Raw genomic sequence first — 18120 nt, forward strand, 5'->3', positions numbered from 1 at the left:
GATTTTCGGGAGAGGCACTGAAATTCGGGAGTCTCCCGGAAAATTCGGGAGGGTTGGCAAGTATGGTGCCGGAAAGACGCAGTCGCCAACCGATGTGGATATTTCATCCGCTTTCGGATTCTATTTAAGACAACCACATTTTTGGTGTATAACATGTGAATAGTGGGCAAATAACAGGCTATAGGTCAGACCTGGGCAAATTCAGGCCCAGGGCCCGCATGGTGTTTTTTTTCCTTTGCGTAATTTACAGTTTTATTTGTTGTAATCTGTCCTATCACAACAATAACAACTACTGTAATTCTCTGACTATATTCTCTAATTTAGCTTTCCTAATACTTGGTGTACCTAATCAAGTTAAGGCTGAAACGACACGTCGACGTAGTCGACGTCATCGGTTACGTAAATTCGTCGACGCCGTTTTTGTGCGTCGGCGCGTCGCATATTTACGTCACTCTACTTTACTGTCATGGCGGAGCGCAAAGCAGACGATGCGAGCGAGGGGAAAAAAGCACGCCAAAAGTCGTCAAAAGTGTGGGAGTATTTCAATAAACGGCCTAATAATGTTGTTGTATGCACACTGTGTCGAGCGGAAATGGCCTATCATAGCAGCACAACGGCTATGAACGAACATTTGAAAAGAAAACCCCCGACAGCGTTCTTGCCATCACCATCAACAAGTCAATCGTCCGCGTGCGTATACGTTGTCATTATTACACAAAAACATGAATGTGTCATTTGTATCTGCGTTGTAAATTCATAAACTAAAGCACCGTTTCGCTCTGAGAGGCGCGTTTGGCGTGCCTGTTCAGTGTTTACAAAGACGCGCTCCTCTTTAACGCTGTGGAGAGGCGGCGGCGGCGAGCGAGCGGCGAGGCGGGGCGCACCGGGAGCGACGCCGCAATCGTGCCCAGGTGCGCGATCCGCGCAGTTGGAAGAGAAAAGACTTTGTGTAAAATTAAAAGATTGTAAACCTGGCAAAGCCGTCTGGCGTTCAGTCTGTCGGTCCTGAAAGAACCCCACGGCACAAGACGTGTCACAAACGCTAACGTTAATTAGTTGTGCAAATACCTTTTACAACATTAACAGTTACATATACTATGTACAAACCAACAATTAACTTTCACTTTAATCATACTATCATTGTTGTGTTATTAAGCAAAATAAGCAATACTTTTACTTTTGTTGAAATGTTTACACTGTACACTTTTTTGTATTGGATGTTTAGCTTTATTTTTGCACATTTTAGCAAATAAGCAATACTTTTACTTTTGTTGAAATGTTTACACTTGTTACAGAATATTTCCGTTTTGCACTTTTTTGTATTGGATGTTTATCTTTATTTTTGCACATTTTAAAGCAAAATAAGCAATACTTTTACTTTTGAAATGCTTATACTATTCCAGAATATTAAGATTTGCACTGGATGTTTACTTTTATATTTGCACATTAAAAAGCAAATAAGCTACTTTTAATTTTGTTAAATGTTAAAAGTTTTAAATGTTTACATTGTTACAGAATATTTTGTCATGTTGTTGTCAATGTTGACTGAGTGGCCATACTTTTTTTTTTGTAAATAAAAGCCATGCCTTTTGAAAAAACTGGCCTACATTTATTTTTTCCTCTTCATTTTAAATTAAAAAAAATCGGTAAAAGGAAAAATAATCTATAGATTAATCGAAAAAAATAATCTATAGATTAACCGATTAATCGAAAAAATAATCTATAGATTAATCGATAGAAAAATAATCGTTAGCTGCAGCCTTAAATCAAGTTGACATTGTAATGTACTGCCCCTTCAAAAAGATTGTTATATACAGTACTTTTCTGCGTTCTACTGCATTGAATATAATAAATCCAGATTTTCTTCTTCAGCTTTGAAACCTGCATCCCAAAATCTTTCGCCAAGCACATCTCTGAAGACAGAATCCTGACAAAAATTCGAATCCGGCGAATGTTTGGGAGATTTGTGGTGGCCTACCAGCGCAACATGGACGGCAGGCAGCTGGACGCCAAGGAGATCATGTGCAAATACCTCTGCACTCTGGAGTACTTGGCGCCTCGTTTCGGCAGCGAGACCTTCTCGGCCAGCCTCCGGAGGCTGCGACAGGACGAGGACGCGGACGCGGACGAAGATAACCACGTAGCGGCGTGTGAAATAATGGTCACTGCCACCAGGGGGATCCAGTGGAGGACACCCCAGCAGAAGGTTTGTCCGATCACGCCTTAAATATCCCTTTTTTCGCTGACCTCGGTTTTTTTACTTCAGATGAGTGAGAACTGGATCCACTTCTGTGATTTCCCTGACATTATTCACCTCGCCATCAGTCAGGCTGACGTCTGCATCAGCACTCAGGACAACAAGTACATGGTGAGACCTATCTAAGTTTTCATTAAACTAACGTATTTTCCGAACCATTGGGCGCACCGGATTATAAGGCGCACTGCCGATGAGCGGGTCTATTCAGGTCTATTTTCATACAAAAGGCTCACCGGATTATAAGACGCATTAAAGGAGTCATATTATTATTATTATTATTATTCTCTAAATGTAAAAGACTTCCTTGTGGTCTACATCATTTGGGTTAAATATATTTTTTGAAAACCAGTAATAATAGTCTGCAAATGATGTGTCGGTGCTGTCGAGAGCTCGGCAGAGTAACCGTGTAATACTCTTCCATATCAGTAGGTGGCAGCCGGTAGATAATTGCTTTGTAGATGTCGGAAACAGCGAGTAAAAAGGTACCTAATGCTTAAACCAAACATAAACAAAAGGTGAGTGCCCCTAAGAAAAGGCATTGAAGCTTAGGGAAGGCTATGCAGAACAAAACTAAAACTGAACTGGCTACAAAGTAAAGAAAAACAGAATGCTGGACGACAGCAAAGACTTACTGTGGAGCAAAGACAATGTACATCCGAACGTGACATGGCAATCAACAATGTCCCCACAAAGAAGGATAAAAACAACTGAAATATTCTTGATTGCTAAAACAAAGTAGATGCGGGAAATATCGCTCAAAGGAAGACATGAAACTACTAAAGGAAAATACCAAAAAAAGAGAAAAAGCCACCAAAATAGGAGCGCAAGACAAGTAAAACAGTACACACAGGAAAACAGCAAAAAAGTCCAAGTAAGTCAGGGTGTGATGTGACAGGTGGTGACAGTACACCTACTTTGAGACAAGAGCTATAGTGATGCATGCTTGGTTATGCTTTAGAGTCATATCCAACAATTGCGACAACGACTTTTTACTGTCAACTGGGTTTAGTTTTTTAACGATTTCTGCTGGTGGTGTGCCTCCGTGTTTTTTCGACGCAAAAAATGTGCCTTGGCTCAACAAAGGTTGAAAATCACTGGTCTACATAACATGTAATGGTGGTTATTTGCTCAAAATGTTGCATAGATGATGTTTTACACATCATCTTCAACTCACTTTCTGACAGTCTCTTCAGGATGCGTCTTATTCACGTGCCTCCACTTGGACAGTGTCATCTTTGTTGTAGCGGTGTAGCGTGCAAGGACAGGGGGAGTGGATGGCACTAACTGTTTTAATGACATTCACACTTTACTTCAATCAATAACGGAGCAGCATCTCCTCATCCGTGGCTCACTAGTGCAACAACAACGCTCGAAATGTGTCCCGTGACCGGAACTCTCTAATAAGTAAAGTTCCTTGGGTGAATAATGTAAAGTCACTACACCGGTATGTTTTAGTGCTTTCATGGTGAGTTTACTGACAGATATAAGTAAGAACTTTACACTACTTTATATTATAAATGGCAACAGTGGAGGATGAATGTCACATAACAAGAAGATAGAGGAAAAGAAGAAGCTTATCCACTACGGTGTCGGCACGGACTACAAAGGCAGACATGCACAACTTTTCAGGACTTATGCAAATCCCAAATACAGATCAGCAGGTACTAGAAGTTGGTTTTGCATAATATTGTGAAACAAAACACCAGATAATATGTTAAAGTTAAAGTAGCAATGATAGTCACACACACACGAGGTGTGGTGAAATCTGTCCTCTGCATTTGACCCATCCCCTTGTTCACCCCCTGGGGATGAGGGGAGCAGTGAGCAGCAGCGGTGGCTGTGCTCAGGAATCATTTTGGTGATTTAACCCCCAATTCCAAGCCTTGATGCTGAGTGCTAAGCAGGGAGGTAATGGCTCCCATTTTTATAGTCTTTGGTATGACTCGGCCGGGGTTTGAACTCACGACCTACCCATCTCAGGGCGGACACTCTAACCACTAGGCCACTGAGCAGGGTGCCATTTTGCGGTACACAGACAGACTGTCTGTCTGTCTGTCTGTCTGTTTTTCAGACAGACAGACAGACTGACTGACAGACTACTTGTATCTCTGACTACGGTAGACAAAATGGGCCGACAGACCATCAAGCGGTGCGGCTTCAAAGTCATACTAAAAACATTTTGAAAGATTTTTGAGCGTTGTGTGTAATGCTCTTTATTTTCAATGGAACATTTAAAGTTTTGGTGTTGTTTACTTGAGTCATATTGCAGTCTACACGTATCTCTTATGTGTGACTGCCATCTACTGGTCGCACTTATCATTACACCATGTCCATCCATCCATCCATTTTCTACCGCTTATTCCCTTCGGGGTCGCGGGGGGCGCTGGAGCCTATCTCAGCTACAATCGGGCGGAAGGCGGGGTACACCCTGGACAAGTCGCTACCTCATCGCAGGGCCAACACAGATAGACAGACAACACACACCATGTACCAAATAAAATTGCTTCGAGGTCGGTAAGCACAACCAGAATTATTCTGTACATTAGGCGGACCGGGTTATAAGGCGCACTGTCGGGTTTTGAGAAATTGAAAGGATTTTAAGTGTGCCTTTATAGTCTGAAAAATACGGTACCTTATTTTTCGGAGTATAAGTGGCTCCGGAGTATAAGTCGCACCGGCCGAAAATGCATAATAAAGAAGGAAAAAAACATATACAAGTCTCACTGGAGTTTAAGTCGCATTTTTTGGGGAAATGTATTTGATAAAAGCCAACAGCAAGAATAGACATTTGAAAGGCAATTTAAAATAAATGAAGAATAGTGAACAACAGGCTGAATAAGTGTACGTTATATGAGGCATAAATAACCAACTGGTATGTTAACGTAACATATTATGGTAAGAGTCATTCAAATAACTATAACATATAGAACATGCTATACAATCTGTCACTCCTAATCGCTAAATCCCATGAAATCTTATACGTCTAGTCTCTTACGTCAATGACATCAATAATATTATTTGATATTTTACGCTAATGTGTTCATCATTTCACACATAAGTCGCACCCCCGGCCAAACTATGAAAAAAAACTGCGACTTATAGTTTGAAAAATACTGTAATCAGATTTTTGCAAGTGAGCGAGCACAGAGGGGTTTGCTGAGCAATATTGTCACCTTTTATACGCATGACAGAATTGGTTTCTGACTCTATGGTTATCATCACACCTTCCCCTCTTTATCCGTCAATAGTGATCTTCTGCGGTGGACTCGCCAAACAAGGAAAAGGCAAAACACAACTGTGGAGTGATGCCACCGTATAAAGAAAAGTGTGATGGTATCCATAGAACCAATAATGAAACTCTTCTGCAACAAAGGAATTGGTCAAACTTTCATACTTAGCTTATTAAGTATAACCGCTGTGTAATAAACTGAAATAAATAACGCTAATTAGCATTTGAGGTATAACCACTGTGTAATAAACTCAAATAAAGTACATTTACGTAGCTGTTGAAGTTAGGGGTGTAACGGTACACAAAAAGTTCGGTTCGGTACGTACCTCGGTTTAGAGGTCACAGTTCGGTTCATTTTCGGTACAGTAAGAAAACAACAAAATATACATTTTTGGGTTATTTATTTACCAAATTTGCAAAATCTTCCACCAGAAATATTTTTCTTCATGTAATATTTGATGTGAAGTAATGGGAACCTTGCATAGGTCAATAATTCATAATAACATTGATTTTGATTCAATATTATGTTTTGAGCAATGACAGTTTGAAAGAAAAGAAAAAAACAGCTTTGTTTTATTAGTCAACATTGCAACTTTTTCTGCTAGTGTGTTGTGCCTCGGTGTGCATTGTTTACACAACCTGCGTTACGCTACTTAATATGGCCGTGTGGAAACTCGTTCGGTACACTTCCGAACCGAACCGGAACCCCCGTACCGAAACGGTTCGATACAAATACACGTACCGTTCAGTGACGTGCAGTCACTAGAGGCAGGTGAGGCGGGGCCTCACCTGCCATCATGGAAAGAAAAAAAATGTAAAAATAAAAAAAAATAAAAAATTGTTATATGTATTCAGTGATTATACTATAAAGTTATTTTCCATTTAACTTCACCAGTTTTAGATTATTTTTATTCAAAATTGCTGAATTTTCACATTTGCCGTTCAAATACTGAGAAGAGACGGTGCAGTGAACAGCAGCCAGTTGAGGCACGTCACTCAGTGCCTCAACATGGATTCCGGACTCGGCTAACTGCTGGCCTGCTGTGCAGTGAGACTGTATTGCTATATGAACTATATTATACATTTCCATAGTTTAGTTAGCTGAGGTATATAATGTACAGTGTATTTTGTCAACAACTGTATGTGTGTAACGTATTTCTTGTGCTGAGCGATCATAAAACGGCTGCAAAAGACGCACTGGCTGAGGCTCCAGTAGCCCCGCCTCCTGCACCCCCGCCGTGGAATTGTTATATCAACTAAAGCCCACACTTAAACTTTCCACGTGCAAGATTGAATCTATTTAAAAAAGTTATTTCATAAGAAGCCAAAAAGTGCAAAAACAATAATGTTCGTGTTGGAGGAGTTGTGAATGACTGCAGGGCCACAAAATTAGGTACACCTGCAGACTGCAGGTGTATCTAATTCACAACTCTTCCAACACGAACATTATTGTTTTTGCACTTTTTGGCTTCTAATTAAATAACTTTTGTAACCTATTTTCATGGGCGTTCCTCTTTGTGATGTTAAGTTCCTGTTATGCGCTGTTATACAGTATATGCCTTGAGCTCTTATTTTGAAGGCGCTAAGAGCGGAAGTGATGTCACGTTGCGGAGGTTTTTGAAAGAAGGTAAATAAAGTGGTCCTCGTGTAAACTGGAGCCTCCGTGTTTGTTATTTTGTAGTTTCATACAGTATAGGCCACATTTATAAACCCTCGGTTACACTTTTTTAAATAGATTCAATCTTGCACGTGGAAAGTTGAAGTGAGGGCTTTAGTTGCGGCGCATGGACTTAATTTATAAGTAAAGGTAAGACCATAATAACGTTTTTTTTATTAAATGTGCTTTTTTGTGTGCTACAGTTTGTATGTGTAAAGTTAAAGTTAAGTTAAAGTAGCAATGATTGTCACACACACACTAGGTGTAATGAAATTTGTCGTCTGCATTTGACCCATCCCCTTGTTCACCCCCTGGGAGGTGAGGGGAGCAGTGGGCAGCAGCGGCGCCGCGCCTGGGAATCATTTTTGGTGATTTGACCCCCAATTCCAAGCCTTGATGCTGAGTGCCAAGCAGGGAAGAATGCTGGTATGAGCTTTTAAACATAACCCGTTAACTGCTGCCAATCAAATGGTGAATAAGATACTCTTTAGGGTTCATATGTTTGTAAATCTGACTGTGATGAAGTCAGTGCCTCACCAGCCATCAACCTCACCGCACGTCACTGGTACCGTTACACCCCTAGTTGAAGTATAACCGGTGTGTATTCAAATAAATAATTCAAATGAAGTACCGTATTTTTCGGACTATAAGTGGCAGTTTCTTTCATAGTTTGTGAAATGATTAACACATTGGCGTAAAATATCAAATAATATTATTGATCTCATTCACGTAAGAGACTAGACGTATAAGATTTCATGGGATTTAGTGATTAGGAGTGACAGATTGTATAGCATGTTCTATATGTTATAGTTATTTGAATGACTCTTACCATAATATGTTACGTTAACATACCAGTTGGTTATTTATGCCTCATATAACGTACACTTATTCAGCCTGTTGTTCACTATTCTTCATTTATTTTAAATTGCATTTCAAATGTCTATTCTTGGTGTTGGCTTTTATCAAATACATTTACCCCAAAAATGCGACTTATACTCCAGTGCGACTTATATATGTTTTTCCCCTTCTTTATTATGCATTTTCGGCCGGAGCGACTTATACTCCGAAAAATACGGCGCATATATATATATTAAATGGTACCATATGTGTATACATTGCATCTACTGATGTAGTTATGTTGTAGTTACAGTTACACGTCAAAATGCGGACTCCGCGGTTGTGCCCGCAAACCGCGCATCTCTAATAACCATAAAAGAGGCAATGGCCCAAAGCAGAGTTTCTACTGATGCCTAAATATTGATTGTCCAATGCACATGTTGGAGGTGACGCTGTGCTGCTGGCGTGGTGGTGTGTTTACAACGTGTGTAGGTGGCTTGTAAGCCGTGTCTTTGTGAATGTGCACGTAGGAGGTTGAGATGAGCTCCAGCCTGGAGGCCCGCTCCTTCATCTCGCTGCTAGATGGCTACTACCGGCTGACTGCGGACGCCCACCACTATCTCTGTCACGACGTGGCGCCCCCCAGGGTGCTGCTGAGTGAAGCTAATGGCCTGCATGGACCCATGCAGTGAGTTGTTTTGCTTCCCCCTCACGCCGTCACACATAAGCTCTCATGAAAGATGTTGTGTTTCCAGTGATGACTTTGTGCGACTCAAGTTGAGAAAGGAGGCGCCAGGCGAAGGAGCTTGTCTCGTGCGCTGGAGTGTTCTCTTCTATGACAGAATTATCCTGGCTGTGCTCGACAAGAACCAGGTGAGTCACGGCGCGCTTTATAGGGGGAACACATTTAAAATAGTTTCAAAGGTACCACAAGAGTGCATTGAATGTTTATTGTCCTATTCTTAGTCGTAACACTGCTGCTTTTTATAAGCCGTACTGCTTCCACTTAGCTTTATTAACGCTAATTAACTGTGTTGGCCCACGCCACAAGTCAGAGATGGGCAAATATTTTCACTCATTGACAGAAAAAATGTGTCTGGGGGGCCAATGTGTGTGTGTGTGTGTGTGTGTGTATAAATGATATATACACATTTAGATGTACAGTATGTGTGTACCGTATTTTCCGCACCATAAGGCGCCCTGGGTTATAAGCCGCGCCTTCAATGAACGGCATATTTCAAAACTTTGTCCACCTATAAGCCGCCCCGTGTTATAAGCCGCATCTAACTGCGCTAAAGGAATGTCAAAAAAACAGTCAGATAGGTCAGTCAAACTTTAATAATATATTAAAACCAGCGTGATGTGGGCGCGCATGGAGTCGTATATCAACATGGACGGAGCTGCGTGAAAAAAGCCACCCGGCCTCTTCGCGTAAACTTACCTTAACCACTCGCTCATCTTTTCTTCATCCATCCCTTCGAGTTAGCTTTTATGATGACGCCGGCTGGAAAGGTCTCTTTTGGCAAGGTCTTCCTTTTGAATATCACCATGGGTGGAAGTTTCTGGCCATTAGCATGGCAAGCTAGAACCACAGTGAAGGATGACTTCTCATTCCCTGTGGTGCGAATATTCACCGTACGTGCTCCCGTTGTATCCACAGTGCGGTTCACAGGAATATCAAAAGTCAGTGGAACCTCGTCCATGTTGATAATGTTCTCTGGCCGGATCTTTTTTTCAGCTATCTTGTTTTTACAATATGCACGGAAAGTAGCCAGCTTTTCTTGAAAGTCTTTAGGCAGTTGCTGTGAAATAGTAGTCCGTGTGCGGATGGAGAGATTGCGTCTTTTCATGAACCGGAAACCTGTCGCTTAGTAGGAGCCATTTTGTGGTCTTTACAGATGTAAACACACAAAGGAAATGAAACGTAATATCCGCGCGCTTCTTCTTCTTCTACGCGGGCGGGTGGTTGCTTACAGTAGAAGAAGAAGCGCTTCCTGTTCTATGGGGGCGGGTGCTTACCTTGGCGGTTGCTTGCGTAGAAGAAGAAGCACTTCCTCTTCTACGGGGAAAAAAGATGGCGGCTGTTTCCCGTAGTTGCGAGACCGAAACTTTATGAAAATGAATCTTAATATTAATCCATATATAAAGCGCACCGGGTTATAAGCCGCACTGTCAGCTTTTGAGTAAATTTGTGGTTTTTAGGTGCGGCTAATAGTGCGGAAAATACGGTACACATTTAGCTGTACAGTATGTGTGTATAAATGATATACACACATTTAGATGTACAGTATGTGTGTATAAATGATATATACACATTTAGATGTACAGTATGTGTGTATAAATGATATACACACATTTAGATGTACAGTATGTGTGTATAAATGATATATACACATTTAGATGTACAGTATGTGTGTATAAATGATATATACACATTTAGATGTACAGTATGTGTGTATAAATGATATATACACATTTAGATGTACAGTATGTGTGTATAAATGATATATACACATTTAGATGTACAGTATGTGTGTATAAATGATATATGCACATTTAGATGTACAGTATGTGTGTATAAATGATATATACACATTTAGATGTACAGTATGTGTGTATAAATGATATATACACATTTAGATGTACAGTATGTGTGTATAAATGATATATACACATTTAGATGTACAGTATGTGTGTATGAATGATATATACACAGTTAGATGTACAGTATGTGTGTATAAATGATATATACACATTTAGATGTACAGTATGTGTGTATACATGATATATACACATTTAGATGTACAGTATGTGTGTATAAATGATATATACACATTTAGATGTACAGTATGTGTATAAATGAGATATACACATTTAGATGTACAGTATGTGTGTATAAATGATATATATACACATTTAGATGTACAGTGTGTGTGTATAAATGATATATACACATTTAGATGTACAGTATGTGTGTATAAATGATATATATACTCATTTAGCTGTACAGTATGTGTGTATAAATGATATATACACATTTAGATGTACAGTATGTGTGTATGAATGATATGTACACATTTAGATGTACAGTATGTGTGTATAAATGATATATACACATTTAGATGTACAGTATGTGTGTATAAATGATATATACACAGTTAGATGTACAGTATGTGTATATAATTGATATATACACATTTAGATGTACAGTATGTGTGTATAAATGATATATGCACATTTAGCTGTACAGTATGTGTGTATAAATGATATATACACATTTAGATGTACAGTATGTGTGTATAAATGATATATACACAGTTAGATGTACAGTATGTGTATATAATTGATATATACACATTTAGATGTACAGTATGTGTGTATAAATGATATATGCACATTTAGCTGTACAGTATGTGTGTATAAATGATATATACACATTTAGATGTACAGTATGTGTGTATAAATGATATATACACAGTTAGATGTACAGTATGTGTATATAATTGATATATACACATTTAGATGTACAGTATGTGTGTATAAATGATATATGCACATTTAGCTGTACAGTATGTGTGTATAAATGATATATACACATTTAGATGTACAGTATGTGTGTATAAATGATATATACACAGTTAGATGTACAGTATGTGTATATAATTGATATATACACATTTAGATGTACAGTATGTGTGTATAAATGATATATACACATTTAGATGTACAGTATGTGTGTATGAATGATATGTACACATTTAGATGTACAGTATGTGTGTATAAATGATATATACACATTTAGATGTACAGTATGTGTGTATAAATGATATATACACAGTTAGATGTACAGTATGTGTATATAATTGATATATACACATTTAGATGTACAGTATGTGTGTATAAATGATATATGCACATTTAGCTGTACAGTATGTGTGTATAAATGATATATACACATTTAGATGTACAGTATGTGTGTATAAATGATATATACACATTTAGATGTACAGTATGTGTGTATAAATGATATATACACATTTAGATGTACAGTATGTGTGTATAAATGATATATACACATTTAGATGTACAGTATGTGTGTATAAATGATATATATACACATTTAGATGTACAGTGTGTGTGTATAAATGATATATACACATTTAGATGTACAGTATGTGTATAAATGAGATATACACATTTAGATGTACAGTATGTGTGTATAAATGATATATATACACATTTAGATGTACAGTGTGTGTGTATAAATGATATATACACATTTAGATGTACAGTATGTGTGTATAAATGATATATATACTCATTTAGCTGTACAGTATGTGTGTATAAATGATATATACACATTTAGATGTACAGTATGTGTGTATGAATGATATGTACACATTTAGATGTACAGTATGTGTGTATAAATGATATATACACATTTAGATGTACAGTATGTGTGTATGAATGATATGTACACATTTAGATGTACAGTATGTGTGTATAAATGATATATACACATTTAGATGTACAGTATGTGTGTATAAATGATATATACACATTTAGATGTACAGTATGTGTGTATAAATGATATATACACATTTAGATGTACAGTATGTGTGTATAAATGATATATACACATTTAGATGTACAGTATGTGTGTATAAATGATATATACACATTTAGATGTACAGTATGTGTGTATGAATGATATATACACAGTTAGATGTACAGTATGTGTGTATAAATGATATATACACATTTAGATGTACAGTATGTGTGTATACATGATATATACACATTTAGATGTACAGTATGTGTGTATAAATGATATATATACACATTTAGATGTACAGTGTGTGTGTATAAATGATATATACACATTTAGATGTACAGTATGTGTGTATAAATGATATATACACATTTAGATGTACAGTATGTGTGTATAAATGATATATACTCATTTAGCTGTACAGTATGTGTGTATAAATGATATATACACATTTAGATGTACAGTATGTGTGTATGAATGATATGTACACATTTAGATGTACAGTATGTGTGTATAAATGATATATACACATTTAGATGTACAGTATGTGTGTATAAATGATATATACACATTTAGATGTACAGTATGTGTGTATAAATGATATATACACATTTAGATGTACAGTATGTGTGTATAAATGATATATACACAGTTAGATGTACAGTATGTGTATATAATTGATATATACACATTTAGATGTACAGTATGTGTGTATAAATGATATATGCACATTTAGCTGTACAGTATGTGTGTATAAATGATATATACACATTTAGATGTACAGTATGTGTGTATAAATGATATATACACATTTAGATGTACAGTATGTGTGTATGAATGATATATACACAGTTAGATGTACAGTATGTGTGTATAAATGATATATACACATTTAGATGTACAGTATGTGTGTATACATGATATATACACATTTAGATGTACAGTATGTGTGTATACATGATATATACACATTTAGATGTACAGTATGTGTGTATAAATGATATATACACATTTAGATGTACAGTATGTGTGTATAAATGATATATATACACATTTAGATGTACAGTGTGTGTGTATAAATGATATATACACATTTAGATGTACAGTATGTGTATAAATGAGATATACACATTTAGATGTACAGTATGTGTGTATAAATGATATATATACACATTTAGATGTACAGTGTGTGTGTATAAATGATATATACACATTTAGATGTACAGTATGTGTGTATAAATGATATATATACTCATTTAGCTGTACAGTATGTGTGTATAAATGATATATACACATTTAGATGTACAGTATGTGTGTATGAATGATATGTACACATTTAGATGTACAGTATGTGTGTATAAATGATATATACACATTTAGATGTACAGTATGTGTGTATGAATGATATGTACACATTTAGATGTACAGTATGTGTGTATAAATGATATATACACATTTAGATGTACAGTATGTGTGTATAAATGATATATACACATTTAGATGTACAGTATGTGTGTATAAATGATATATATACTCATTTAGCTGTACAGTATGTGTGTATAAATGATATATACACATTTAGATGTACAGTATGTGTGTATGAATGATATGTACACATTTAGATGTACAGTATGTGTGTATAAATGATATATACACATTTAGATGTACAGTATGTGTGTATGAATGATATGTACACATTTAGATGTACAGTATGTGTGTATAAATGATATATACACATTTAGATGTACAGTATGTGTGTATAAATGATATATACACATTTAGATGTACAGTATGTGTGTATAAATGATATATACACATTTAGATGTACAGTATGTGTGTATAAATGATATATACACATTTAGATGTACAGTATGTGTGTATAAATGATATATACACAGTTAGATGTACAGTATGTGTATATAATTGATATATACACATTTAGATGTACAGTATGTGTGTATAAATGATATATACACATTTAGATGTACAGTATGTGTGTATAAATGATATATACACATTTAGATGTACAGTATGTGTGTATAAATGATATATACACAGTTAGATGTACAGTATGTGTATATAATTGATATATACACATTTAGATGTACAGTATGTGTGTATAAATGATATATACACATTTAGATGTACAGTATGTGTGTATAAATGATATATACACATTTAGATGTACAGTATGTGTGTATAAATGATATATACACATTTAGATGTACAGTATGTGTGTATAAATGATATATACACATTTAGATGTACAGTATGTGTGTTTGGCTCCCTTTTTTCCAGGAACATTAATAGCAAAAGTCACAATGCCTGATGGAGTTCTAAAAAAGTTATGACAGACCACCTCAAAAAAACGGAATAGAATTACAGTTTTTTACTGAATGGGACACCCAAAATGTTCATGAAAATAAAGAAAGTGGGATTTACTATATTAACTATGAACAATAAAACACTGAATATTAACAACATCTTTTACTTCTCATACCAGCTCCTCGACAGTAAAAAAAAAAAAAACAACAACAACAGAACATCAGCAAATGTGATGTATACAAATATGATAGCAAACATTTGAGCAAAGTTAATGAAGTAGATAGTTGTAACACATAAATGACCATGAACATTATTACACTACAAATAGAGCAATAAGAATACCAAGAAATATAGAAATAACACTATTGATCATTAATATTGATAATAATTACCGATACATCTATTATCAACATTTTAGGAACACTAATACCAAAAGTCACAATGTCCCATAGAGTTCTAAAAAAGAGTAATGGAATTTTACAGTTTTTTACTGAATGGGACACCCAAAATGTACATGAAAATAAAGAAAGTGGGATTTACAATATTAACTATGAACAATAAAAGACTGAATATTAACAACATATTTTACTTCTCAGACCAGCTCCTTCATAGTTGTGTATCTTTTACAATCAAGCAAAACACAACAAAATGTAACAAACAGCAAAATATGAATGCAAAGTGTAAGAAACACCTACAATATGATATATTATCACGTACAAATGTGCTTCCACATCTGAAAACAAGCCCCGCCCACTCTGCTTTGTTCCTGGTCTGAGCTGCTGTGACCTAGATTACTGTAATAACTCCTAGAACACTCTAAAGTGCACATTTCAACCATTGAAATACTTTCTATAGTTCAAGACTTAGTCATTTAAAAACATGACTGCACATCATAATGGCAAATACACTTTTCATCTTAAAGGTCTAAAAAAAAAAAAAATATGCGGTCCGCAGGCCACATTTTGCCCAGGTCTGCCACAAGTGTTTGCGTTTAAGAAGCACTGTGCACTTGATCCACTGTGGTACCTCAACTTAAGAATGCTCCAACTTAGAGTCTGTTTTGAGATAAGAGCTTTCTCTCGGCTAATTGTTATACTTTAAGTCCGTAGTTCTCAAACTGTTTTCGCCAAGTACCACCTCAGGAAAAACTTGGCTGTCCAAGTACCACCATAATCCATCCATCCATCTTCTTCCGCTTATCCGAGGTCGGGTCGCGGGGGCAGCAGCCTAAGCAGGGAAGCCCAGACTTCCCTCTCCCCTCAGGAAGGGAAAGCAGTGCACTATCAACACCGTGTATGGCGAGGATGGTGTTCTGCTGACCTCGACTGCGGATGTTGTGGATCGGTGGAGGGAATACTTCGAACACCTCCTCAATCCCACCAACACGTCTTCCTTCCTATGAGGAAGCAGTGCCTGGGAAGTCTGTGGTGGGCTCTCCTATTTCTGGGGCTGAGGTTGCTGAGGTAGTTAAAAAGCTCCTCGGTGGCAAGGTCCCGGGGGTAGATGAGATCCGCCCGGAGTTCCTTAAGGCTCTGGATGCTGTGGGGCTGTCTTGGTTGACAAGACTCTGCAGCATCGCGTGGACATCTGGGGCAGTACCACTGGATTGGCAGACCGGGGTGGTGGTTCCTCTCTTTAAGAAGGGGAACCGGAGGGTGTGTTCTAACTATCGTGGGATCACACTCCTCAGCCTTCCCGGTAAGGTCTATTCAGGTGTACTGGAGAGGAGGCTACGCCGGATAGTCGAACCTCGGATTCAGGAGGAACAGTGTGGTTTTCGTCCTGGTCGTGGAACTGTGGACCAGCTCTATACTCTCGGCAGGGTCCTTGAGGGTGCATGGGGGTTTGCCCAACCAGTCTACATGTGTTTTGTGGACTTGGAGAAGGCATTCGACCGTGTCCCTCGGGAAGTCCTGTGGGGAGTGCTCAGAGAGTATGGGGTATCGGACTGTCTGATTGTGGCAGTCCGCTCCCTGTATGATCAGTGCCAGAGCTTGGTCCGCATTGCCGGTAGTAAGTCGGACACGTTTCCAGTGAGGGTTGGACTCCGCCAAGGCTGCCCTTTGTCACCCATTCTGTTCATAACTTTTATGGACAGAATTTCTAGGCGCAGTCAAGGCGTTGAGGGGATCTGGTTTGGTGGCTGCAGGATTAGGTCTCTGCTTTTTGCAGATGATGTGGTCCTGATGGCTTCATCTGGCCAGGATCTTCAGCTCTCACTGGATCGGTTCGCAGCTGAGTGTGAAGCGACTGGGATGAGAATCAGCACCTCCAAGTCCGAGTCCATGGTTCTCGCCCGGAAAAGGGTGGAGTGCCATCTCCGGGTTGGGGAGGAGATCTTGCCCCAAGTGGAGGAGTTCAAGTACCTCGGAGTCTTGTTCACGAGTGGGGGAAGAGTGGATTGTGAGATGGACAGGCGGATCGGTGCGGCGTCTTCAGTAATGCGGACGCTGTATCGATCCGTTGTGGTGAAGAAGGAGCTGAGCCGGAAGGCAAAGCTCTCAATTTACTGGTCGATCTACGTTCCCATCCTCACCTATGGTCATGAGCTTTGGGTTATGACCGAAAGGACAAGATCACGGGTACAAGCGGCCGAAATGAGTTTCCTCCGCCGGGTGGCGGGGCTCTCCCTTAGAGATAGGGTGAGAAGCTCTGTCATCCAGGAGGAGCTCAAAGTAAAGCCGCTGCTCCTCCACATGGAGAGGAGCCAGATGAGGTGGTTCGGGCATCTGGTCAGGATGCCACCCGAACGCCACCCTAGGGAGGTGTTTAGGGCACGTCTGACCGGTAGGAGGCCGCGGGGAAGACCCAGGACACGTTGGGAAGACTATGTCTCCCGGCTGGCCTGGGAACGCCTCGGGGTCCCACAGGAAGAGCTGGACGAAGTGGCTGGGGAGAGGGAAGTCTGGGCTTCCCTGCTTAGGCTGCTGCCCCCGCGACCCGACCTCGGATAAGCGGAAGAAGATGGATGGATGGATATATATTAGGGGTGTAACGGTACACAAAAATTTGGGTTCGGTACGTACCTCGGTTTAGAGGTCACGGTTCGGTTCATTTTCGGTACAGTAAGAAAACAACAAAATATATATTTTGGGGTTATTTATTTACCAAATTTGCAAAATCTTCCACCAAAAATATTTTTCTTCATGTAATATTTGATGTGAAGTAATGGGAACCTTGGATAGGTCAATAATTCATAATAACATTGATTTTGATTCAATATTATGTTTTGAGCAATGACAGTTTGAAAGAAAAAAAACAGC

The 18120-nt window shown here is 38.3% G+C and overlaps 1 protein-coding gene across 1 annotated transcript in view; it reads left to right on the forward strand.

Moving 5' to 3' along the window:
* tyk2 (tyrosine kinase 2) overlaps nt 1-18120 on the forward strand; it is a 68900-nt gene that overhangs the window by 17408 nt on the left and 33372 nt on the right. Inside the window, 3 exon segments of the mRNA XM_072916025.1 lie at nt 1873-2368; nt 8511-8668; nt 8736-8853. Of these exon segments, the coding sequence (XP_072772126.1) occupies nt 1873-2368; nt 8511-8668; nt 8736-8853 (772 nt within the window).

This window comes from Nerophis lumbriciformis, linkage group LG24 (genome assembly GCF_033978685.3).
Source record: "Nerophis lumbriciformis linkage group LG24, RoL_Nlum_v2.1, whole genome shotgun sequence".
In the NCBI taxonomy this organism is placed as follows: Eukaryota; Metazoa; Chordata; class Actinopteri; order Syngnathiformes; family Syngnathidae; genus Nerophis; species Nerophis lumbriciformis.